General features: G+C 38.2%; 1 protein-coding gene and 1 long non-coding RNA gene across 10 annotated transcripts in view; one reads left to right on the plus strand and one right to left on the minus strand.

Annotated features, from left to right (window-relative positions):
• Positions 1–4,336, plus strand: part of LOC112155936 — a 12,438-nt gene extending 8,102 nt beyond the window's left edge. The window contains exons 2-3 of the long non-coding RNA XR_002920885.2: positions 1,532–1,608; positions 3,979–4,336. This is a non-coding gene — a long non-coding RNA (uncharacterized LOC112155936). The remainder of the gene's footprint in view (positions 1–1,531; positions 1,609–3,978) is intronic.
• LOC112155935 (adhesion G protein-coupled receptor L3) overlaps positions 1–27,668 on the minus strand; it is a 315,029-nt gene that overhangs the window by 85,341 nt on the left and 202,020 nt on the right. For all 9 annotated transcript variants that reach the window (XM_036216946.1, XM_036216950.1, XM_036216949.1 and 6 more), the window contains 4 exons: positions 18,865–19,221; positions 10,837–10,940; positions 5,943–6,128; positions 964–1,002 (listed from right to left, as the gene is read on the minus strand). In XM_036216946.1, coding sequence (XP_036072839.1) covers positions 964–1,002; positions 5,943–6,128; positions 10,837–10,940; positions 18,865–19,221 — 686 coding nt within the window. The remainder of the gene's footprint in view (positions 1–963; positions 1,003–5,942; positions 6,129–10,836; positions 10,941–18,864; positions 19,222–27,668) is intronic.

Raw genomic sequence — 27,668 nt, forward strand, 5'->3', positions numbered from 1 at the left:
TGTTTCAATAAATGTGGGAGGTAATCCAGTCTTACTTCTTCTATACAGTACAGAAGTGGATGGTTCCTAGGGTAATTGTGGCAAAAATGAGAAAATATACTCATTTGAAGTGGTTTTCTATGATATAGAATAAGTACTTTCTATCCAAACTTGAGCTTTCAGTGATAAATAAACAATTTTTCTTCATCATTGCTGGAAAAAGAGTTAAAGGGGACAAAAAAATCATAATCAAATAACAAAAAGGTTGAAAAAGAAATTAAAAAAGCAAACTTTCTCCAACTCACATCTATAATCAGAGCAAAAAGCACAGTCTACGTGACGCTGAGATGTCCTCTTCACAACCGCCTGAGTATGAATAACGAAATGTCCTTCTGACAATCCTCAAAGGAACTCAGGCAGAATACATGTTGCTTTAATTGAGCACCAGGAACCAGACACATTCAGCAACATCTGGCTTTAATGCACGGCTTAATTTAAGCCATCTGCACAGAAGGCAGGGATGTCAACTTCCTCCATAGTTCTCTTGTCAAGGCAGAAATGACTCTGTTGACAGCTGAAAAGTCACCTTAGGAATAACAAAATCAGTCAGTGGCCCAAAAACAACTGAAACGCGTTAAGAAGAAAGAATGGAGAGATTCATGACACGACTTTGGTTGACTTTGGAGGCTGAAGTTGACAGAAATGCATCGGTGCAGATTTTTACCAAAGTTAACCTACATGTGAAATTGTTAAACAAATGGCAAACTGAGATTTAAACAGGTCTCATGCATAGGTTGACGATGTATGTCACAACACACACATGCAAAGATGGATTCATGTTGAGAAAAATATTTGACCCTTTTTTTGGAGACATTTCAAAGACCCACATTTCAAATTGAATGGAAATTAAACACAAAAAAAGGTAATGAAACTACTCAGATGGTGAAATGAAATGTTGAAAGGGAGAAAATTGGATTCAAATACCTGGACATAGAACCGACATGAACGTTCTCTCTTCTGCAGCTGCAAACCAGAGGAAAGAAATACAGAGACTTTAGCTCGGTTAGCAAAAGCAAAACAAGTCAATCCAGTTCAACTGAGACATTTCTATTGAAGGTGTATGTGCGTGTTCAAATTAAAAAAATCTAATTTCCAACTGTTAAAAAACCTGACTGAAACTGAACATCTAAGCTATCGCCGGTGACATTGGACTACCGTAACTCTTTGACTTTTTACATAATTTCAAACAGTTTCTAAAGCGAAGAAAAGCAGCTATGCACCAGTCGAAAGCTGCTAGAATTATGCTTATTAGAAAAACCTTTAAAGAGTTACGGTAGTCCTAACCCTGGAGCTAAAACTTCTTAACAGGTTAAGCTAGCTATTGAAAGTTAGCATGCTGTCTTTTCATTGTTTGCTAATAAATGGAAAGGGCCAAGGAATACCCATAAAACTTAAACTTTTACCCCCAAAACAAGCTGTATCTTTGTAACTGTAGCCATTTTTTATTTTTTCTTGTCCTACTTTATGCTAACGATTTGAATCATGTGTTTAGCCGCCAATCGAGAGACTACGAGAGCAGAAAGATTAGCAGAAGAAGCAGGAAAATGGCAGACAAAGCTCAAACTTGAGGTAAAATAATTTCTTAAATTGACATATAAAGTTTATTTGACAGCATACTGAAGTCAACATCATAGCTATGGAGAACAAACTAGAACAAGTATGGATTTTCTCCACCACCAACATCTCCGATGTTAAAAAGTTAAAGTAACCTAGCCGTACCTGCCGCTGACTATCTGGATCAGTTGTATTTTTAGGAGCTACAATGTCAGAGTAGTTGGAGAGTGCCCCCCAGTGGCCTGGAGTTTTACTACCTCCAATAACATACTAACAGATTCTCACTCCCAACTGGTCATCAATGGACGTATGGTTGGGGCCCCCTCTGCGTTACTTTTTGAAGTTTTGAGTGTCTCCAACTCGTCTTTTTCCTATTATATCCCTATCCTTGGGGGCGCGAAGCGGTACCGGTCCGAGGGCTGCTTGGTAGCGGGCAGAAAAAAAACATGCCTATTTAGGGGTCCCCAACCCCTGGGACACGGACTGGTACCGGGCCATAGACTGGGACCCTAACCCTAACCCAGTAAGCTGGTACCAGTTCCGCATCCGGTACCACATGCATACTCGGGTTAGGGTCCACGTCCTATATACGTCCTATATAATGTCCATATACGAGTTAGGAGTGAAAATGTGTAGAACACACATGATATTTGTTGTAGATTTTCTACTTTTCTGTTTTTAAACAGTTACTGGTCAGCTGCCAATCTAGTGCCCATTTGTTGTACTCTTTCTGCCTCCACAGTTCACCTGCCTCTATCAGTTCTTTTTCCTCAACGCCCAGGTTTTAAATATGAAATACTTTAGGTTTAGTTTTAGCGCCATCCTGATTGTTTTCCTCGTGTCTAGACGGTTTTCTTTTTAAAAACAGTTGTGATCTTATCTCCATCTACACGGAATGACTTTCTGGTGGCTGTATTACCATATAGATTGATGTTTTTCTGCTGAGATGGTGCTCTTCTCACGTCGCGTTCTCCCGCCGCTGAAAAGGACTTTCAAAGGCTGTGTCGGAGCGGCCATTGTGAGAGGTCCCTCTAACTCAGTTTTATTGGACAGCCAACCTAAGAAGGAGTCCTAATGTTTTTACACTTCTTCCATTCCACAATCACTGGGGTCATTGTGCTCTTGGGAGCACTCAAAGGTTTAGAAATGGTTTTAAACCCTTGGCCCAAGCCGGGCCTCGCTGCAGTTTTACCTCGGAGGTCTATAGAGAGTTCCCTGGACTTGATAGCTTGATTATTGTCCTGACTGGCTTGTGTGAGTTGTGGGGTCTTGCGGACACATGCTTAAGGCGGCCCAATCGATGTTCCCTCTTGTTTGGTTGGAGTGCGTTCAAGCTTAAAGTCACAAAACTCTGTTTTTGGACTTCTTAGAGTACATTTTTGGTCCTTAGCAAAGCTTAGAAATGCAACTTTAAAAGAAAAAAGATTGATCAAAGTCTAAAGAAAACACCTTCAAACTGCATTAAATAGATGATTCAGGGCTCATAAACCTTGAAATCATTTAGTTCACCTTGTATTTACCTAAGGCCCAAGGCGTTACACATAAATATGACACCAGTGATAAAACTGTTTTAGTTTTGCTCATTTTATATGTTTTTTGAATGCTGTGTCATGACTTTTAATGTTTACACCGGTCACAAATTTGGTAAAAACATGTTTTTGAACGCACATTTAGGACATGTCAAAGTCGAGGCCTGGGGGCCGGATCCAGCATTTAAGGGTTTTTTTTGGTCTTTTTTTTAATTAACAGTGCAGAATTACAGAATTAAAAACATTTGAAATAATTGTAAAAAGAAAAAAACACTGTGTTAAAGTCCATCAAAGCATGTTGATGAGTTTCCACTATTTGGTTGAGTTACTAAGGGACAGAAGGAAGTGTCTCCACCCATCTAAGTTATGCCAATGAGTAAAACGGGGGCTCCTTATTATGTCTAAACTAGACACACCTATAAGTAATTCAAACTGCCCACTCCATTTCTTAAACAAGAACTCCTCTTTTAAAGTCCTATTCAACTGAATTATATTGAAGATTTCCTCATTTGAAAATTTAGTGGACTAAAAGTGGTAAAATAACATGCAGAAAAAAACATTAAGGATGATTTAAAGCTAAAAAAAAAATAACTATATAATCAGTAAAATAAGCTAGTTTAGCTTAGTTGCCAAAAAGTCATTAACCGGGTGATTAATATGTAATAATTTGAGACTCGATGACTCAAAAAATCAACAGGTGATAAAAATGAGCTTTTCAGATTTTGAGAAGCACATATACTTTTAAAAAAATCCCAGAATGGAGCTTGGTGTTAATTAACACTAGGCTGAGATGTGAAGGCACACGGGGGAAATGCTTCAAAAAAGTCTTTAATCGCTCTTTTTTTTTTGCTTTCAGGGTCGTCGTCTGTTTCAACTTTTCTTTTAACTCAAGAAATTCCCACGGGAGAACTACAGAGAACAGTGATGCGCACAGAAAAAAAGAAAAGGTAATGCAAACAAGCGTTGCGTATAAATGTGGAGTCACTTTATAGAGGAGCAGCTCAGGCTCTGACTTCAACTTTCTTTTGCCCTTAATTTTTTTAGGAGGTTTTTATTGGGATTTTATGTAATAAAATCTCATATTTTGATGACTCTGAGGAAGAATTTCACTTAATACTGGAAATTATATATTAAAACTTAAAAGAAGAAAGAAAAACAGACATTAACCCTCAGTAGTCTGAGGCCTTTTTGACGTTTTATCTTTCTATTTTACAATTTACTCTAATAATTTACCTATAAAACTCTTTTGCTTGATGTCAGTCATTTTTACAAAGAGACTAAAATATAAAAAAACGACTGCGACAAAATCTAAAAAAATGTCTAGAAACTTAAACACAGTTCCAAAAAATTATCAAAATGAAATGTAAAAAAACCAACAAAACAGTAGGAAACTTTAAAAAAGTGGTTATTATTGGATGTCACTGATTAAATTATGACATTTGATTTTTTAAATACATCTTTAATGTACACATACCAAAAAATTAGCCACATGTGGCTCTTTTATCTCTCCATGGTGGCTCTCTGGCTGAAGAAAAATAAAATTATTTACTTAAGTGGCATAATTGTATGAATGCTTATTGCGCATCAACACTATAGTGATTCTCCTGGTCATTTCCGTACGTTTTTCTGCATGTAAAAACTCAATAACAATTTCAGTAATCTTGGTATCAAAGCTCATTCAGGACATCACTGCTTGTATTTTTGGTATTCATAAACTTTATGGCTTTTTAAAAGTCAAGCAAAATATGCCCCATAGGAAATGAATGAGAGTCTTCAAATTTCAAAATTTTAAGTAGATTAGCAACAAGTGTTTAAATATATTCATGAATTATGTTTTCATCTTTTAGAGTAATTTTCAAAAAAATAGGAGTTTACCTAATATTTTAGCAACATGCTAATGTTTTTGGCTAATTTGTTATCTACTGGGGTTTTTAGGCCAATTTAAAGTTTAGCTTCTATTTTAGCAATATGCTGTTTTTGGCTAATTTGTTATTTAATAAGGCTTTTAAGGTTAATTTAAAGTTTAGTGTCCATTTTAGCTTCAGGCTAAAGTTTTTGACTAATTTAGTTTACTGATGAATTTTTGGCTATTTTGGAAGTTAGCTAGTAAGCAACAAGCTATCCTTTTTTTGGCTAACTTGGCATCTACCGAGTTTTTTTTAGGCTAATTTGGAACATATGCTAACGTTTTTGGGTAATTTGTTATCTGCTGGGGTTTTTAGGCCAATTTAGAGTTTAGCTAATATTTTAGCAACATGCTAACGTTTTGGGGTAATTTGTTATCTATTGGGATTTTTAAGCTATTTTTGAGGTTAGCTAGTAATTAATCAACAAGCTAGTTTTTTCAGCTAATTTGGCATCAACTAAGGTAAAAGGTAAAAATGTAATTAAAAAAATATCACATTTTGAGAGATGCTAGTTTCTTTCTCTAGTTTTTTGTTCATAGGCACCAAAAACATAACAAAATTCATATTAATGAAAATGCAAATCAAATTTTTTTAAAGGTTAACATAAATCCAAATGGCTCCTTTTAGGTTTTGATCAGTTGAAAAAGATCCCAAATGGCTCCTTTCCTGTTGAAGGTCGCTGCTCTATGGCAACAGTCCCGCCAAAACTCAGAGGCAAATGTTTTAATAAACTCTTGCCGCTCTGCAGAAACTATGTCCCAGAAAACAAATTTTTGGATTTTGGTGTAAAAAAAAAAGAAAAAAAACAATATAAAAAATATTTTTCTCAGAGTGTCTTTAAACTTTGTTGTTTAAATATATATATATATATTTTTTTTTCAGTGATGAAAGAAGAAATTTGTCGCTTAAGTACCTTGTTGAGGCTCCTCGCCGCACTGTCCTTGCCGCCTGGCGTGAGGTTCCTGAGCTGCACGTCGAGCAGATCCACCAGCTGCACCATGGCTTTCACCGTGTAAGTTATGTCCCCCGGCTGAAGGTTCGTCTTGGTCTGCTCGGCCAGCTCCCGGGCGATGACGGCGGCCGTCTCTCCAGCCTTTATCTGACGGGAAGGACAAAGCCAGCGGGGGGAGGTAAAGTCACCGACTTTCATAATCGCTCCTGCAACTGAACATAAATCAGCGGCGCCTCCATTTTCCATTGTTCACAACAGATTCATAGCAATAGATGACAAATTGCAACGTGCAAATATCTGCACCCTAAAATAAATGTCGTTTGACCCCGAGGCGTTTTCCCCAGCTGCTGCAATTTTGCACGCCGTTAATGCGGGCGCACGTAGCCGTGTGATGCCGTACACTCGGGCCAAGCCTTGCATGTGTGCATAATTACAAAAGTACGGTGGTAATTCCCCAGACGGCCCTGCTCCTTTATGGAGTGAATGCTGAACATGCAGCTTGTGGAAATCCCACAAAAGAGGACACATCTTTTGCTTGTTTATTATTTGCAAAACTTTGTTTAAAAAAAGCTGTTCTGAGGGTTTTGTGCTTCTGATTTTAGAGGGAAAGTTTCATTTTTATGTGCTGCTGTGGTGAAAATAAGAGAATCTTGTTTTTTGGCTTACCTACTTTTCCTATTTTGCTGCATTCTTTCCAAACATAACACACGTCTATCAAAACCAAACTTGTCAACAGTAAACTACTGTTCTTCTGCTTATTTGTGGTCAGGTTTTCAGCTCTTCAGTTTGATGACATTTTGGCCAAACATATCAACAAACTTTTTGAAAATGGGTAAACCCATTCCGGAGACGTAATTTTACACATAATTTTGAACTAAAATATGAAATAAAAGGTAAAAAATAGACAAACCTGTACGCAGCTCATAGATATAGAACAGAAATGTTTATGCACATTTTTTTTCTATGGGCGTGCTGCGGGTGACAAGTTGCAGCAAACATTTATTCCATTTTACAGTACAGTACAGTACTGACCTTTTATATGATAAGTACCACAACACACCTTATATTTTAACACGTACAGTACACATACTATAAATGGTACTTTCTGTGTACTTACTCTTCTCTCATTAATAGTAAGTACCATGAAAAACACAATAAGGTACAAAATAAGTACTAAGTAATTACCCATCTCCATGGAACACACATAAAGTAGTACTTTATTTTCACGTACTTTAAAGGTAGTTTCTGTTATCTTGATATATATAGTAAATACCATGAAACGTACAATAAGTGAAGAAGTAAATTCAACATACTTTATTTGTACCTACCTTGTTCTTACATGTAATAAGTACTATAAAAGTAGTACCCAGAAATACCCAGAAGGTACTATGCAAAAAACAAGTGTGTTCAGCATAAATATACCACATAAGTATGAAACAAATAGTATCACATAAATACATAGCAAGTACCGAGTAGGTACAAAAAAGTACCATGAAAGTACTTGTAGGTCCCAATAAAAAGTATCATGTAAATACATTTTTAGCACCCAGTAGGTACAAAAAAAGTATCATGTAAATACTACTTACATACCGTGTAAGTACTGTACCGTAAAAGGAAGTGTTTTGAACGTCCCACATTTTTATCAAAACTATCCGTTTGTTTGGAAGGTTATAGACAATTTAAGTTGTCTTTTTCTTCCTGATGTTCTTATTTGATGGACTTTTATATTAGTTAGACTAGAAACTGCTGTTGTTTTTTGGCTAAATTGTGTTTTTTTTTTTGCATCAAGACCTTATCAAGTAAAATCTCATGTCAGCTATTTTTGAGGATCTAGTAATCAAAGCCGCCTCAGTAGAGTTTGGTGAGCCACAAACAACAGTGACGTTAGCTAAAACAGGATCCTCCTAATTTTCTCCAGCATCAGCTGCTATCATTGTGTGTTTGTGTGTGAGTTTATTAGTGAAGTTAATTAGGCTTCTGAAATTGGTCCTCACAGAGGTGTATGCAGGGGAACGCGCCTTTGGAAGATGTTTTCTTCTTTAGCCTCCCTGCGCTCCGCTCTTAATGAGGGGAAGCTGGGGATGCTGGGTAAACAGCTCTGCTTTCTTGTTTTTTTTTTTCTCCTCTTCCTGCGTCTCTGGTGTCATTCCTCTCTTTCACCATCTTTTTTTTTATTTTCCGTATCTTCCTTTCTCATTTTGTCAACCAAACCATCTGGCAATGAGCACTACCACATCCAGGACAATGGGTGTGGGTATAAAATAATGAAGTGCCAGATGGGCATTCTGAATTGCTGACAGGTTGGTCTTCATTAGAGCCTTCCTGTCTCCACAGCGACAAGCCCCCACCCCCCCTCCCAGCTCAAGTGTGATTTCTTTTAAAAATAAAAAGATTAATGACACTTTTGCTAAAAATACACGTTTGACTGAGGCAAGACTTGAAGCAGCCCTGATCGTTCTGAGCGCCTGCCACACTGGAACAGCAAACCCAGGATAAATATTGGGAGGGTTTATCTCTCTAAAACTACCGTCATATATCCTAAAACGCCACCATGTGGTGACAAAAATTGACTTTTTTCAGCAATTTGATTGGAAGGCAGTAGTTGGATTTTTATGTCAACTGGACGATTTTTCTCTAGAAGTTGACGTGGGTCAGTGGCACATTTCGAGGTTGCCCACTGGTAGGCCCATGATAGACAGAGATGACATCATTACAAAATCGGGCAGCAGTTGGGTGTCCGCGGGCAGTTGCGGCAACCGGAATCACCGGCCAGGCGATGTGTGAATATCTCCAGACGATGGTCGTCCGTGTCAAGTGCCACCAGTAGCCCGGTAACCGAAGGGTCATTTTGCGTTCCTGATTTACCGTCAGACTTCCCCCGTCAACATTCATGACCACGCCAACGATTAAAAAAAAAAAGAAATCTTGAAGATTCTGCCAATGCCTCTCTATCTCTATTGTTCGGAGGTAATTGGTGTATTAGTGACCGTAGCATCAACACCAGTTGATTAATATGACATTTGCAGACAATGGTCTCACTTTAGATGTTAATGAATCTTACAAAGTATGCTAATAAACCATATTTGTCTTATTGTGATAATAAATGTCTTACTAACACCTTATAAACATGTTGTATGTTATTGCTGACCATTTGACCAATCAGGGTCCTGGGTTTGGTATTGACGGATGGGTAGTGTCCAGTTGGTGCCCAGGCGGATTAATGACAGCAAGTATTTCATACAGTTGCAAGAAAAAGTATGTAAATCCTTTGGATTTCTGCATGAGTTTGTGGCTGAGATGAACCTAGAGATTGTAATGGATTTTCTATCTCTGTTGAAATTATTAGGCCTTGTTTGCTCTGAACTTTCTCCAGAATACACAGATGAAAAATACTAGGCAAAACTGGTTTTATTTTATGATTTTAAAGTACATTTTATCTTATGCTGCATAACAATTGTTAGTAGCTATTAAGAGGGGGAGTGGCTAAAATGTGTTTTGTACATGATACCTTTTCTACTGGATTATTAACCAATCATGTTTCATGTTAATGCTCCAGTTAAAGGCAGTAGTAAATATGAAAAAGGACGAACTCCCCAAAGTACACCAAAAGTATAACAAAACACAATGTCGTTTTTGTCTCGTGTTGTTTAGGAACACGTTTGCTTCACTTGAATGCTCCTGTTTGGTACAGGAAGTGCTTTTATTTTGAAAGAAATTCATATGAGCTCTGTCAAAAATAAGAAACGTCTTTACACTTTGAAAAATTCCAGTTTATCTTAATATTTATGCATTTATTTGTGCCCCAAAATAAATATAATTCAGATTTATTATAAAAATTGCAATGTAATGATGCAAGGTAGTATCAAATGTTCATAAAAGTGTTAAAAAAAAGGCTTTTGTGTTTTGATCAGTATACCGAACACTCCCAAATGGCTCTTTTAATGGCAGAGGATGCAGGCCCTGGCTTAGACTAATACAACTTCAATTAAATCTCAGGGTATACATATTTTTTGTCACCCAGCACACAAAAACGTACATTATTTGTGTTGTATAAGCTTAAGCAAACTGTGTTTATCGTGTGATGTGATTTAGATGAAGATCAGAACATTTTTTATGACAAAGTCATTCAGAAATCCAAAGTATATCAGAATAGAGCTGCGAAATAAAACGCATATGCGCACCGCTTACTATGGCTACATGAAACAGTTTGGGGTAGTGACAGTCTAGTGAGAACACTGTATGCTAGAACGTAGTACGTGGCTTACCTCACATGTCCACAACAGCCATTGGTGCTGAAGGCTGCAGCTGGTTTAATGGGCTCAGCGTTGTGCCATTGAGTGGAACATAAGTGTTATAGCACGCCTGCCTCGGGGTCCTATGAATTTAAAGACCAACGTCTCCATTGTTGCATGCAATTTGTAACACAGTTCTTCACTTGCAGTCACCTTCTTCTGATTCTATTACAGATTTAAATACAGAGAGCCGCGTTTCCGGCGATGCATAATGGCCTGCCTGCAGAGCAGGAGATACAAGTCGATGGGGCTCGGGCGGCGTGGAAAGCAAATAACCAACGGGCTGGCATTGTGGAGCAGAGAGCGGCCCATTACACCCCTGACGCTATGCGGTGTCTGGTTCCAGCTCCGCCTCACGCGCACGGATGTTCCCTCAATCGTGTAAACCCTCTGACTAAGCAGCTGCTTTAATCGACTAATTAAAAGCGGCGAAAGAACAAAAGAGAGGAGCCGCCAAACTCCAGTCTTCTAAGTGCGTAGCTTGATCTGCTGGAAGTGTTGCCTCCGGAAGAATTAGAGGGAATTAGTTGGTTGGGGAGGTCCTCCTTGAGGTGGTTTATTACCTTTTGGTCGATGATGGTGACCCAAGGCGACGTGCAGTTGCTAAAGTCGGGTCCCTGCGGGTCCCAGTATCCGTCTGGGCCCACGCACACGAAGGCAGCCACGCCTGAAAAGAGGGAAAACAATCATGAGGATAAGGGAAGAGTGACACATTCCAGAACAGTTTGCAGGCCCATCTCGTTCGTCGTTCCATTATTAAGCGATCCACAGATCTTCAAATCTTTTTCTTATTTGTAAAACTTGTCCCAAGCAACGAAAGCGTGAGGTGATTCAATTAATGGAAGAAGCAAAATGTAATTGAATGGGTGTTTTATCTTAAATTGACTAAAATGAAGCGAATTCACTGGAGGTCTGTCGGACCGTGTCTGGATTTTGTCATTAAAAGACAGACGCCGTCTGCGTGTGTGACCGTTTAAATCTCGCACGACGAATGCAACGGAAAAAAAAGGTGCCAATTAAATCTGCCATTTCCAACTTTACTGTGAAGGGCAGGATAAGTGGGTTCATGAAAGCAGACTCTGCTGACAGATCTAATGAATCGGTGTCCTACAGAGCTCCATCTGGACTTAAGCAAAAATATAGCAGTAAAAAACAGCTATTTGACGCAGTATGGCTTTTATGTGATAAGATCCTTCTGTTGTTGGCTCGCAAAGTCGGACTGGCCTCAACGGTTGGCTCACTTCCTGTTTCTGAAAGGGGTAAATAGTCTGTTGCTTGTTCAGATCTACTCAATTTAGTGGTGTTTGGTCAAGACAGTTGGGTATGAAGATCGTTTTTCCTCTGGAGTCCATTGGGACTGGGCTAAAGGCCGGGTCACACAGTCACTACGTAGATTTTGGGAATATTGCACAAATGAAAATTGGTCTCATGTGAACATATTTGAGAAAAGTGAGAAAAGTTGTGGACTTTTAGGTGAAATTTTCATAGATGTATCATGAAAGAACCAGGTTAAGACCAAGGACAAAGTACAAAGCACGTTTTGACTAATGGTTAAGGACCCGTCCACGTCAAAAATGGACGTTTTGGGCGTCCCCAACTTATTGTTTTCTGCTGGCTGTTCCAATTTAATCAAGGCTCCCCAGCCTCCGGGCTACAAACCAGTACCGGTCCGGTATGGAGACGTAGACCGCACCAGTATCCTAACCATAACCTTACCCGGTATTGAACAAAGATTGGTACCGGACATGGATCAGCACAAAATGCGGATCGGTACTAGTACTGGACACAATCGGTACTGGACACAGGATTAGTTACAGATGTGGTAATAGTTCTGAATGCAGATCAGGCTAGGGATAGGGAACTGGTACCGGACGCAAAACCAGTTACGGATGCGGTAATGGTTTCGGAGGTGTCACCAAACGCAGATCAAGCTAGGGATAGGGTAGTGGTACTGGATACAGTACCAGTTCCGGATGCGGTAACGGTAAGACATTGATATGCATTTAGATTCTCGTTGCAATAAACTAACTGTAATCCAAGAATAATACAACATAATTATAAAATATTTTTTTCAAAATAAAAAATGGCTTATTATTTTCAAGAGGTTCACATGACTCCTTTTCAAAATAAAAGACAATCTGTACCATATAGAATCATCTCAATGCATCAAATGTATTAGTAGGTAATATAATGTCAGGAGTGATTTAAAATAATAATAATAAAAAAAACATATAAGGTTTGTTTTATTATTGTTGTTGCATCTTAGCCAGATATTGTTTAATCAGAGTCAGTGATGTGACCCTTACTGTATTTTTCTGACCTTTTAGCTCACTTATACCCTTGGAATTTGTTCAGTAATAGACCGTCAGCCTTATAATTTGATGCGCTTTGAGTATGAGTTCTGGTCGTAGTTCCTCAATTCAGATTTTTCTGTGGAACACGGCACTTAAAAATCAGTCAAATTTAACTGGTAGACTACTAAGCTGGACGGCCATTGTTTGGGAATTATGGGAATTGTAGTCAGGAGTCAGACGGAGTTGTAAAAGAGTTCAAATCAATCAAAGGAAGGAGCCACAGGTTGCAGACCCCTGGGTTTAGGGGTCACTGTAAGGTCTTATGGACTGTATCATTCCAGCACAACTCAAGACAGTCTTGTCTTTTGATGGGTTTATTAAGATGTGACTCTGCAAAACCTCCAGACAGGACGAAGGCACCTGAAAGGAGGCGGGGCATCGGGGAAGGTTGCGGGGAGACGGACTGACAGCAGGTGAAGGGAGGGAAGACGGAAGCCGAGCTCCAGGAACTTTAAAGAGTGGCAGAGGAAGCTCACTCAGTCGTGTTCTGCTTGACAGAGTTGTCTGAAGTGCAATGGCTTTGAAGAGCGTGTGGAAAGGCGGCGGGGTACGTGTTCCTCTTATCTTGCCATGAGATGGCTGTTAGTGAGGTCTCGACGGGTGCTGCTGTTGCCCATTAATGAAGACAGTACATGTGTGTGTGTGTGTGTTTGTGTGTGCATCAGCCTGGTGCTGATTGATGAAACGGATACAGTTTTTCGCCTTCAAGCCAGATTTGAGCGTGGTAGCACAACGCCGTTTGAGGAGGAGTATGAGTCAAGCTACTTTCCCTGGAAAAGGTGTCCCCTAATTGACTTGCATTGGAAACTTTATGAAGAAACTGCATTTTAAAATTGGACCATATGGGCGAAACATAAAGTCGTTTGAAAGCCCAAAGCATTAAAGCATATGTCTAGTTGAGTAACTTGGAATTTACACAATTTCTTATTTAAAGCAGGGAAAAACTCTGGTTTAATCTCAGAATGTTTTTTTTTTGTTTCATATATTGAACCATTTAAGTTTATTTTTGAGGTAATTTCATGGAAGGATTTCGTAAAGTATTAAAATTGACTCTTTAAAGCAATAAAAGCAACAAGAAACATCCCTTATATTTATGTCTATCCTGGCATTTTCTGCCTTTTTGAATGCTTTTTTTTTAATTTGGCTAGTGTGTCAAAAACAAGTTGTAGAGTTACAGTCAAGTTATATCAATGCGCCTCACAATTCCTGTGCCTTATAGATGACATAAGTTCAAAAACAGACCTTTGACGCTCTGCCCTATAGTGTGGAACATATGGTACATTTTATTAATCCTTGGATTTTGTATTGTGACACATGTGCTTTTGTCCATAGAGTGCATGATGAACTGGTGACTTGAGCTCAGCACTCAGCTACTGACTTGTCCCAAGCAACGAAAGCGTGAGGTGATTCAATTAATGGTAAAGCTTTTTACATCCAAAGCATTGATTTTTATCTTGATGCTCACCGGAGTTCATTCTATTAGTATCGATAACGAGAAAGATGGAACATAGACAGAAATAAAAGGCCTGCTGCCCGATAAACAAAACCCAACAGCAACTAATTACATCCATTGAATAGAAAGTAAGGAATTAGAGTGCTGGTTTGTGCTGTACTGGTTACTAGTTCGATATTCTGCTATATCTTTGGCCTCGCGTCGCTGAGCTGGGGGGATAAAGACTGAGAATGGAGGACAGTAGACAAGAGGAAGAGTGCTGCTGGGGAACTGAGCACATAAGCAAACACACAGCAGCAATCAAAACTGAGGCAAAGAGGCTCACGGCACACTGGGTCTCCAAGGGAGAATATTGACATCCCCGCCGAGAGAGGAAATAAAGAAGACATAAATATTTCTCACAAGTGGAGTTTCTTTAATTTAAACCAAAGAATGTCAGAGATGTTTCATCAGAGATCTTAAAATAATGTCTTGAAGGATGTGAAATGCAGGGTTTTTATGTCGGTCATTACCGCGGCGCCTGTGGGATACTTTACAGAGATGTTTGAAGAAGTCCAGAAGCATAGACTTGTTTGTGTATATACAGTATACACATGGAGGATTAGTTTATGACCATGGAAGGCAAGCCCACAAATTATGGAGACAGAATAACTATAGGGCCCTCTCACCTCTAGAACTAAGGTTTTTGTTTAAAGCCATATGCAAAAACTATAGCACCAAAAGACATTATAATTGGCCGGAAGAGATTTTTCATTGGGAGTTTTTTTTAACCTGTCAGAAAAAAATGGAGCAGGACAATGTCTTAGTCACACGTAAAAAAAAAAAAGACATAGTTGGGTCCACTCAATAGTCCAGTTTCCACATAATCAAGTCAAACATTTGCTGAAATTGCACATTTAGAGAAAATGCTAGAGGTTCTGTGTACAATGGCCGCTCACTATAGCTTTTTTAGCCCTTCACGACCTTGCAGTTAAAATTTTTCTTTTTTTTTTTGGTTCCATTTTTCATGCTTTTGTTTTGTTTAGTTCAAACACATTGTGCCCTGCATCATTAAAGGCTGTTGTCAATAACTCTCCATCATCTCCTGTACAGTAGAGAATGCGTTCAGTTTGCATCTTTGATCACTAGTAGACTAAAGTGTAAAAACATTCATGTCTGTTTGAGAACGTGCATTGAGGTGTTTTGCAGCCTTAAAATGTATATAATAATTGTAAACCAAAAAGCTTAGCAGATTTTATCTAGTTAAGGGTTATTTAGGGAACGTACTTCCCACGGTTAACGAAGGAACATGGTAACTTCATATAGTGGTTTGATGATGAACGATTTTTTTTTAAATAGGTTTGTCAGGTTTGAAGAAAAATGCCAGTTTCTAATAAAGAATAAAGATTTAAAGATTTTAAACGTCAACCTCCAGCGACCCACCCCCTTCTTTTGTTAGCCAATCGGTGTAACCATATACTGGTTTAATAATGCATAGATAATCTGATGAAATACTTGATCCGGTCATTCCATGTTCCTGCCAGCTGAAATATTAGCTAAATGCCAAATTAGCCTAAAAAAAGAAATTAGGTTTGCCAAAACAGCTAGCACGTAACTGAAAAAATAGCTAAACTTCAAAATATTCTTATAACTGAAAAAAGCCTAAAGTAGCCAAAACAGCTAGCATGTAGTTTAGATATTAGCTAAACTACAAAATAGCCTAAAAAATCTTAGTACCGGTAAATGCCAGAATAGTCCAAAAAGCTATCCATCCATCCATTTTCTTGACCGCTTCTTCCCTTTCGGGGTCGCGGGGTGCCGGAGCCTATCCCGGCTACTGAAGGGCGAAGGCGGGGTACACCCTGGACAGGTCGCCAGTCTGTCTCAGGGCCTCAATCACACCCATTCACCCTCACAGTCACACCTAGGGGCAATTTAGAGTCACCAATTAACCTATGAAGCATGTTTTTAGACGGTGGGAGGAAGCCGGAGTCCCCGGAGAAAACCCACGCATGCACGGGGAGAACATGCAAACTCCACACAGAAAGGTCCCAGCCGGGATTCGAACCGGGGCCTTCTCGCTGTGAGGCGAGAGCGCTAACCACTGCGCCACCGTGCAGCCCTTCCAAAAAGCTAGCAGTATGCAAATTTTTAAAACTGTAATTTTCTAACATAATTATGAAAAATAAAAAGGCAGGAATAATATTCCAGAATAAATCAATTTAAACCTCTCTACAAATCTCTATTTTGTCAAAATTATACAAGTTAAAAATAAGGCCAAGATAACATCAGGCCATTAATAAAGATAAAATAAAATTATCTGGAGGGCCAGATATAATTACCCGGAGGGCCGGGTCTGGCCCCCGGGCCTTAACTTTTAACACTTGCCATACCATATATTCTTGCTAAATTAACCCCATTTACCTGTCACTTTTCCGTCTATCCTTTTTCAAACGCCACACCATTAGAAGGCACATTCTCATCACATAAGGACATTTTGTTTCACTTTTTGACGTTTTGGATGTCCCTAACTCATTTTTTGATGTGCTTTGATGTAAAATCAAGGGTCTGGAACCCATGGGACGTGGTATCAGACATGGACTGGTCCTCAAGACACGTCTGGTACTGGGGCTCAGACCCTGTACCCTGTCTCAGCAGTGGTTGGGGTACCGGACGTGGTACCAGGGCTGAACCAGTACCATATGTGATACCAAGCATGAACCACTACTGGGTTAGGGTACCCAGTACTGGACCAGCTTCCATTTGCAGACTGGTTGTAACCATGATTTAAAGTGATTAGCCAGAACATCAAAGTTGGGGACACCCAAAATGTCTAAAACTGACGCAGAGGCATCCTTAACCAAACGTCAATATGTGAGGACTTGGGAGTGAGAATCTGTTTCATCAGGAATTCTTTTTAAATAAATGCCAGGCCATATATTTTTTGCTTAAAGGGAAGAAAAGGAAAACTTTATGCTCTACCCAACCATATGTAATTTAAAGAATAACACATAATGAGCTAAAGCCGCTGAATGCATGCCTCAATGTTCTGTTGGAACCCTTCCTTTTGATTTGTTGTGACACTGTTAAAAGCATGTAATCGTCAAAGCCCTTCTTTCTGTCTAAAGTTGCATTAGTGTGTGGTGAATCAGTACTTTTCTTCAGAAGTCAAAAGATTTTCAGAGAGGTTAAGGTCTAGACTCTGTGGTGACCAACTCATGTGTGAAAACGATATCTCATGCTCCCTGAACTTCCCTCACAGTTTGAGTCTGATGAATTCTGGCATTGTCATCTTGGAATATACCCATGTCATCCAGGAAGGGGGAAAAAACCTTCTGTTCGAAGAACCTAGTCCTTCACTTTCTGTGGGATGTCAGCTGACCTACTTTCTTGAGGATATGATGCCGCTGAACCTGACTGACTGGAGATCAAAACTCTGCCCACACAGGCAGCGTTATGAGCACAAGTCAGGGCGGGTTCCTTATTTCATGCACCAGTCCTCTTACCGTACTGCACCTGTCAGCTTGAACAAATCGAGTTTCATCAGACGTTTTTCATCTCTCCAAAATGCAATGTTCATAATAGTCAATTATAGACTTATTTTTTTCAGCAATTCATGAGTGTATTTCTTATGGCTACACAGCATAGATGGGGACTTGAGACTTAGTCTCAGATGTAGAGACTTGAAAGTTGACTTTAAGGACTTGAAATTTCGGACTTATGAAGAAAGATTTTCGAACTGCCTTATTTAAGTACTCACAAACTGGTTAAAAGTAGCTTACTAAAAGTTGGTGATAATTTTACCTATACTTGGATTTACTAACATGTTGGAACCTGTTTTGAAAGATTTCGGACGTGACTAGCATAACTCTTCATCCAATTCATTCCAATCGATTCTGCCATGAAGAAAAGCTGTTATGCATCGTTATGCAACAGAATCAGCCAATTTACGCTGGACTACAGTAAAATGTTGCACATCAATGGTACTTATATAGAGGTTTACTACCTTCTTAGAAGAACTAAAGCATTTTGCAATCACAATCTACTGCTGAACACTGGTGCCAACCTATAACCATCAGGAGCATCGTCTTGCTTAAGTACACTTTGACACCTGCAAAAAGCTCAAAGCTTCTTTTTTCCGCTTCAGAATCCACTGAGATAACGCTAATTACGTAAACGCTTGAGGAGTTATAATATTTTAAGGAATGGCAACACCGGAGCCAAAGCTTCTGAGCTACAAGGTTCAACAGTCTTGGTTTAAAAGTTGTTACTGGTGTTATGATTGACTAGGTATAAACAAGTCACTAGTTGCAGTAACTAAGTTATATATCATTCTATTTCGTTATCTGACTTCAATCCTTTAGGGGTCTCAAACTGGTGGCCCGCGGGCCATTTGCGGCCCCCAAGATGATATTTTGTCTGTCACGGGGCCACAGTCAACCATTATCTGACTTGTTTTTCATCAAAGTGGATAAACCAGTGCTGACTTTGAGTATTATAATAGCACAAACTAACTTCAGGTTCAATGTTTTCTTGGGTTCTGTTTTTTGATCAACATTTTGAGCCACACAACAAGCATCTTTCTTGGATAGGGTCCAGATGACCCAAGCTTTACATTGACGTGGACAGAATTTCATGTCTGTCACGGACACCAGTGAAAATCAAAAATCATTAAAAAAAAAAAAAGTTCAGCACACTGTCTTATGGGGTCAAGATGACCCCACTCCTAACATCACATACCTAGGATAGCACAAGGGTTAAAACTACTTCACAAGTTAATAGCACAGCTTGAAAACGAGCCCTACCTATTGTTCCAGGAGGACAGGACATTTTGGCCACCATTCCCTGATTGGTTTTGGGCCAAGAGATATCCATCATCACCAGAGGATTGCAGTATTCCACTCTAACGTTGGGAAGCTTCGACGAAGGTGGGGCCCTTTCGTGATCTTCCGGATCCAAAGCCTCCTCGATGAGCGTCTGGACCGGAGCGGCCGCTGTTGGCGTGGTCCGCGGCCACTGAGCCACTGCAGATGTTGCGAGAGGCATCTTGCTTGTGGTGGTCCTCAGCGTTGACATTGTTGCGGTGACGGTGGTCGGCCGAGTCGTAGTCCTCACTGATGAGGTGGTGGTATCCATGTATACCAACACAGAGGAGGAGGTTTCTAGAAAGTGCAAAAGACAAACACATAAAAAAAATTGTGACATCAGCGACAAAGACTACAAGCTAGGAATATGCGGTTCTTCTTGTGTTTCATCTGTGTCTAGGAGGTGAAACTATTTTGGTCCAGCCAAAGAAAGGAAGCACATGGGGGGTCCTACACTTTGATCTTACCCATGAATGAGTTCAAGAGAAGATAGTTCAAAGAACACCAACTGGAGCTGGCAGGTGTGACTAACGCGAGCATACATGGCGTCTACTTTAGGACCCCTGTTGGCTAAGCTTCCACCAGAGAATGCCCAGACTTCCAACAGTGCATATCATAACTTAATAGCTTTTAAAAAAGGGGAGAAAAAAAGCTATTTCTAGGTCATGCACTAGCAAACCTTTTCTTTATTTTTTTTGCCTCATCCCTGCAGTAAAACTTTAAGAGATGTTTGCTAATGACACTTTTTATCTGAGCTTTTTGAGAAGAGGAGTATTATAACACCAGTGCATGCACATAATGAGATGTGCCAATAGGCGGGCTGAGTAATTCTTCAATTCCCACTTAAATGCACTTGCAACCACAAAAGTCTTTTCATCATTCAAGCCTTATTTTGTCTCCACTGTGTACAATTTAGGGAAAAAAGAGGTTCTGGAGGCTAAGGATAAGCTGGAGAGGGTAACAGACGGTCATAGACGAGTAGCTTTTTCTCTTATTAGACCTTCAGAAAGTGAAAAGACGGCAACTGTTTTCTTATCAAACAAGTTTCTTTGTGTTTAAAAAGTCATTTCTGCTCGGAGAATGATTGAGAGGTAAGGTAACATTTCTATGTGCCGAGATATAATTTGGTTTGTGAGAGCCAGCTTCCTACAGACCCCTATAAATTAATGAGAAAAAAAAGTGTTTCCTTACAGGCACACAAAAATTTGGACATTCACAGAAATGCAATTTGGGAAGGCTGTTATTTCCAGCAAGCACAGGGATACCATCACCGTGACAGAAGTGACAAAAGATCTTAATCTTTTTCTTATGAAAGAAGAGCAAAACAAAATTTAATGAAGGTCAATTTCATGTTGGCGGGTTTAATAAGCATCATGTATCTTGAGAGCTAGCATGAGAGAAAACCACTTTTAGGAGATTCGGTTTGTGGTGTAAATTCGGAAGAAGTAAAATAAGACGGCATAAATTAAAGCTGCAATTTAGAATACAAAGAGCCCCCGCAGGCTGTAATGACACCCAACTATCAACAGTCAATGCATTCACTCCAAACGGCATCAGCGACAACGGCTGATTAAACGTTTGCCACCTCAGCAAGAGCGCTAACTGATTGAGGCATTGTTTTTGCTCGCTAACGAAGAAGGTTGTTGTGTTCTTAAGACCTGCAGGTATCTAAGAAACTCCTGTGGCAATCGTCCATTTGCAGAGTGGGAGTCATCTAGGAACCCTAATCAAGAGCGACAAAGACCCATCTTTTATTCTGGAGTTAATAAAGGTAATGGGTTGTGGTTACGCTAATTAAAATTGAATGTAGATCTCGAACCAATAAAAAAAATTGTTTTCATTACTGGAAACGAACTAAGAAGTCGCATTCTTGCAAAGAAACATTCAAATAAATAACTGGATTGTCACCAGCGAAACTTTAAGAAGCAATGGTCAAAATAGTCGTAGAGGATTAGCATGAATCTTACAGAAAATCTAATAATATTGTTTCAATATTTCCAATGGATTGTGAGCTAAGAAAAGTTGTGTTTCTTCTGGTCATTAAATTATCGCTTCCTCTTATACTTTATCTGCCCCCTTCTGCATGTTTGTCCTACATGTGTTTAAAAAAGGAGAAATAAAAAGAAAGTGACAATCAAATAGTTGAATCTGATTAGCATCGCTCTGCAACATTTTATGTAATAATGGCGCAATGGCTTTTCTTTTTTCGTCAAAATCAGCTGATTCACAATATTAGCGTAAATAGTCAAATAGCTACGATATTTAACAGGCCGTGTTTTTAGGTTTAACTGGCGACATCTCTGGTGTTAAAGTAAAATGCTAAAAATAACAATAATGACAAAATATTGTTAGAAATGTTAGTATCCTAAAAAAAATGACTATATTTCAGGGCTACATAGAATCTAAGTTGCACTGGAATTGTATCCTAATTCCAATGCTACCGAGGTGCTAAGCTAACGGCTAACATGTGCACTCGGGGACTTCTTGGGGTAAGTAATAACTGTACTCGTCAGGAATAGATAATTTTTGAAAGCTTGTGACTGAAACATATTTTTTCTGATGAAGTTTGTACTTTAGCTTCACTGACTGCAGCCTAAACCTAGCAGAATTCGCAGGAGTTAGCATTTTTTCTGAGCTATAGGACAGACTTAGCTGACATAAAGGCTTGTTAGCATTAGAGAACACTAAGCCAGAAAAAACTGATAGAACTAATATTTTACCAATACATGTGTAAACTTCTGTCCTGTTTAGCTCAATCTCTGAAAAATAATTCTTAACATTTTAGTGTCACATTGTTGTCTAATGGCTAACGAAAGCAAGCTTTAGCTAAACAAACTAAAAGCACTTCCCATTTGTGTATTTAAATTTTTAACTCAACCTAGTTTTCTTAGAGCAACTATGAAAGTTATATCAACTATTAAACAGGAAAAAAATGCTTTATTGGAAAACATTTTCATTGTTATCACTATGTTTTACGTTTCTTAAAAAAATACTTTTTTAAGTAGTATTTATTTTAGGGTTAATCATCCACATATATTTCTCATTAAAAAAAATGGTCAATAATATATTTTTAAGGGGAAAAAAACAATAAAACAAAGTCTGAAATGCAACATTCTTTTGCCTAGGAGTTAAATAAAGCGCTGCATTAAGCCGCAGGACCTGCTTGTGCCGGGTTAGCATATTTCCTGTAAAGGTTGGAAAAATATCCTACATATCCTATATATATCCATATGAAGCCATTATAGACTTGACATTGAACTTTTATTTTGCCGTTAGCAAATTAAGCTACAAAGTTTGAACGTTTTTTCCTGTTTTTTTTTTTTTACTTTTTTTCTCTTTACTTGGACTCGGCTGGACATTGGAGTTGCCCCCTGCTAATCCAGTTCTAGGTCAGAAGATCATTTTTTAAAGACAAGGAAATAATTACAAACCCTCCTGTATCATGAGGGTTCATAGTACAGACTTACATGACTGGAGGAAATTTCTGTCGCAGCGTGAGGTTAATTCAAAGTCACTCTGAACCACGTCTGGAATTTAATTCAATACTTCCACATGATCCCATTGAGTCCCCAGTTAAATATGTTTTTTTTTTCTTTTTGGATTGTTCTTTCTGCCTACAGTATGTTAAACACAAATGCAGGACAAAGCATAAAAAAAGAGGATGGTGTCCTTGAACAGACTTAAATGTCTTTTCCATGAGATGGGCACACATGCAGGACAAAAAAAAAAAAAAAACCAAAGCCAGCAGCTACAGTCTGCAGGCACTATCGCCTTGGAGACAACACAAGGACATTTTGTTTTGCTTTGCCAGCTTCCCCAATTCATCCAAGAGGACATACCGAGAGAGGGAGAATAAAGCGCAGAACTGGAGGTGAACAGGTCTGCCTTGCGGCCTTCTGAATAAATGAAATAAAGTTTAATTTAATTGGAGAAAACAAACAAAAGAGCTCACTGTATTATTACTGACCAACCATGTCTTGTACATTTTTTTATGTAGCTGTACTTTAAAAGGTTTTATTGATTCCACAACGGTGTAGCACAATAAAAAACACAATATTTAACAATGAATGTACTATAAGCTGGAGAAGCCATAAAATATGTAATAAAAAAGGCAAAAATGTTTTTTGGGAGAAATTGATATAGTAAAATACATGAAAAAGAATGGCCATAAATGACATTGTAGTAGATTGATGCTTATTTAGCTTTATGAAATATGGGAGGAATCTAGTACATAAGCACAAAATATGAACTTTTATTTAGGTAATATCATTAACAGTAACAAGTCAACTTAACTCGTTATATCACTTCACATCACTAAATCCATTGAATTCTTAATTATCTGCTATTGAACAACTTCACTCAACGCGGATTCAAGTGTCCATACCAATGGACAGTCTATGTAGATCATACGGGCTTAAGTGCGTATCGCATTAATGCGTCGTTTCTGCGTTTTTAGGCTCTTTGTACAAAATCAGTGAACATTAAACGTACACTGAAAGTAAAACTAGGTCAAACCTGACCAATTAGGGCAGGGGTGCCGAGCTAAATCGCACAGGGGGCCAAAATCCAAAACACACCTTAGGGCAAATAGGACAAACATTAATAACTATATATATATAACCGATTAAGCAAATAAAGCTAAAGTCTGCTAGCTTGATACTAACATTTAATATAATTTCCCATAGGACGGCTAATGCTAACACTCGGTTGACCAAAACATACATTGCTGACTAAATAAACATCTTTATAAACTCACAGTAACGTAACCATTATTGGTCTAAAACACAATTTTTTGGGGGCGTTCGCCACCCAGTGGCCAAACTGAAACGTCCTCCAGGAGAAGCAGAACAATGTTTACAATGTTAATGATCTAAACTTCTCCTTTTAAGAAACCATGCAACAATCTCATTATTTCACTAATACATTTTACAGTATGTGAGCTGTATCTGATTAATATGAATATATTCAACATATAAAGTAGATTATTAATGTATTTCTAAAAAGAAATGTGTATAAATGTGTAAAATCAAAATTGAATTTAGGGATCGAAAGAATCTGAAATAATTAGAAGCGAATCGATCCAGACTCTTGTGAATTGAATCGTTTCTGCTATTTCTACTATTTGACACCCCTGGTATACACATAAAAGTGCTCTCTAGTGGTAGTTTGTGGGAAAATAACAACTTAAACCTGAGTACAAGTGCCAGCCACGGTCAAAATATGCAGAAAAACGCGACTTATACTCCAAAACATATGGTACCTAAAAGCACGTTATACTCTGAACTTGTGATTCTATAATCATTCTGGAGGTCAACACGTCAGAATTTACAACCTGTTCATTCATAAATAAAACAACCGTAAACTCCGGCATGCGCACCACCTTCCTCCCATTGAAACCTGAGCTCCAGTCGTCTACGCTCCCGCCGCCTTCAACCGCGGCGTCTGCCTCCACCACACACAGAGCTCTGTGCTTCATTTCAAAGTATTCATTTCTAACTAATTAGCCTCTCTGTCTGTATCCCAGAGCTCATGGCTTCCACAATTAGATAAGCCTGCTCTACTTCGCTCCAGGAGAGAAAACTGCAACGCTATTATGAAATGGATCCAGTTTGTATGACTTGCCATTTCCGCACCGAGAGCAAGCTTCGCCGGCTCTGAGAAACTTCTGCCGAGCGGAGATCAAAAGGGGCGGAAAGGGCTTTTGGGGGAGAAAATGAAACGAGCATCAGCCAGTGAAGTGTCTCTTCAAACCTCGTGCTGAACCCAATTACCTCCTAATTTAAGTTTTTGAACCTTTATGCATGGTTACCTCTTCAGCGGGCGGCTTTCACATGCCGGAGACGACTCGGACAGTCTGTGTGATGTCACCCATTAACTTTCAGCCTGCCTGTTTAAAGCCTCCATAATGTGATTTGCTGGCACAGCCATACATATTTTTTTGTGCATCACTTGAGGCCTAAATCTTAAAAATTGAACTTGATCCTCCAATTCATTTTTTTAAAACAGAATTTCATCTTTTAAGGTCCAAAAAGAAACACTAATTTCAATTCGTTGAACTATTTCCATGTCCTACTTCAACTGTTTGTGAAATTCCATAGTTGGTATCTAAAAGCAAATAATTATTCATATGAGCTGTTTGTATTTTTTCAGGCACATGTTTCTTTCATCACTGTAAGGTTGCCAAGCAACTGCTATTTATTTAAGGAGGTTATTGCGCACTTCCCCTTGTAAAGAGTACGATTTGATGACTTAGACATTGATTTTGTACAGATGACACAGATGAGAGACTTTCAACAGGCGCTGATCTACTTCCACCTATGGAAAAAAATATAAAACTTTTTTTTTTCTACGCAGGGACATAAGATAAAGAGAGAAAATCTGTCCATTCACACATGGATACCAGATGAAAACACCGGAAAAATAATGTAAAATGGCAGAACGGTTAGGGGGACATAAACCAGACTCTCTTATTAGATATCCAGAAAGTATCTCACTAATTTGGATATGACTATACACATTTACTAGTTTAAAACTGTAATATAGTTTAAAGTCTGAAATGATCAAATCAATTGTTACTCTAATTCATATATAACACAATGACTATGCCTGAATTCCTACACACTCTACATAGTTCACTATATAGTGCGTTCGCCATTTTCTACTACTGTCCGAATCTACAATTCCAAAATCGAGAGTCATAGAAATTTCCCACAAGTCTTTGCGAAAAACCAATGTGCATTGGCGAATATAGACCACAATGCATTGTGATTGAACATTTTTGCGAAAAAAAAAAAAAAAAATTAAATGTATTTCTTAAAGACAACATTTTCGCTATCAGACCCAATGAATACACAATTAGACGCGGTATAGTTTTTTAGTAGATAGGGATTAGGGTAGAACTTCGGACATGGATAATGTGTTTTAGCTTTTGCCAAATTTGTATAGATGTCTTTGTATGACATTAATTTAAAACACGAGAACTTTTAGTTTTTGCCAATTTTTTACCAATGTCTCTTCATGTGATTTTAGGTTCATACACAAGAGGTTCTACCTTTTGCCAAAAATGTACTGATGTTTTCGTGTATTAGTTTTTCAGTTTTAGTTTTAACCAAATTTTTCTGACGCATTTATTAGTTTAGTTTCAAACATCCAATTTTTATTAATATCGTTGCATGACTTTATATAGAAACACAATGACTTTTACACATCTTTGTATAATGTTACTTTTAAACACAAGTCTTTACCAACTTTTTACTGACGTCTTTGTATGACAGTAGTTTAAACACGAGGACTTTTAGCTAATATCTGAATTATTACCGATATCATTGTATATTAGTCTGAAATCCAAGAACTTTTAGCTTCAACCAAATTTTTCTTGGTGTTTTTGGATAATGTTAAGTGTAAAATGTGAGGTTATTGGCTAATACCATGTTTGTACTGATGTCTATGTAAGGTATTAGACTTGTGGTTTTTACCTGCTGATATCTTCATAAGATAATAGTTTGAAACAAGACCATTGATTGCTTTTACTGATAGTTTCAAACACAAGAAATTTAAGCTTTTAATAAATTTTTACCAATGTTTTTGTGTAATACTATTAAACACAGGGGCTTCTAACTTTTATCACATTTTCACTGATGTCTTTATATATTAGTTAAAAATACAAGGACTTTTTGCTTTACACTAATTTTTACCGATGTATGATTTTAAAACACGATTTTCTAATTTTTACTTTTGTTTTTATATATTTAATTCAAACACAATTTCTTTGTATATTACTTTTAACACACACACAGTTAGCTTTACAAAATGTATACTGTTCAGTGAATGTAATAAGTTTAACTGAAAGCAGCCTGATGCCTCTAAACCAGAGATTACTGTTAAGTTACACATTGAAATGTTGCCTTTATCTTATCAAACTAAAAATATATATATATATTTTTATCCCCATATGTATTCAAGCATGTATTTAATATTGCTTAACAAAATAACTTTTCCTCGCACTGAACGTTTAACGTCTTAAAAGGCAGTTTCTACCTCATAAAGATTCATTTATGCCCTTTGCTTATCAATTTCCCCAAATTAAAGTTTTATATTTGCCCTTATAGTTTCAGAGAATAGTTGGAGAAACAAAAGAACTATACTCTAATCATTTAAAGATATCTTCCGTAGCAAGCCCTCAAATCCATCAAAGTAAGCGACTGAGATGGGGAAAGGTTAGGGAAGGTGGGGTAAATTATGCACCCAGACATCCAGTAATTCTTCGATATCATCTGACATGATGAGAACCATAATGGATGAGAGCTATGCATTGTTTGGCAATTAATTTTTTTTCCCCACCCCCAACCTCTTTTCCTGGGACTTGAGAGGGCATTAAATGGAGGTCACAAAACGCTGGGAGTAGTGTATGCACCAGGCTGATATGTATGCGCGGAGGTACCCAGACCTAGGGAGAGACGCAGTGAGTCTGCATTAAATGACAGAAGAGACAGGAGCTCAACAGGCTCAAGTAGACACAACACAGAAACACTGTGAGGTGCACAAATTTAACAATAAATAGAATTGAAGGAAAACATTATCATGGTCTATAAAGAAAACTGTATGTATATGGGGATGGGATTATATATATTTATACAGACACGTATATATATATATATACAGACATGTTTAGATATATGTATATACAGATATATATATATATATATATATATATCTGTATATACATACATGTATGGATATATGTA

Source organism: Oryzias melastigma, linkage group LG18 (assembly GCF_002922805.2).
Source record: "Oryzias melastigma strain HK-1 linkage group LG18, ASM292280v2, whole genome shotgun sequence".
Taxonomy (NCBI): Eukaryota; Metazoa; Chordata; class Actinopteri; order Beloniformes; family Adrianichthyidae; genus Oryzias; species Oryzias melastigma.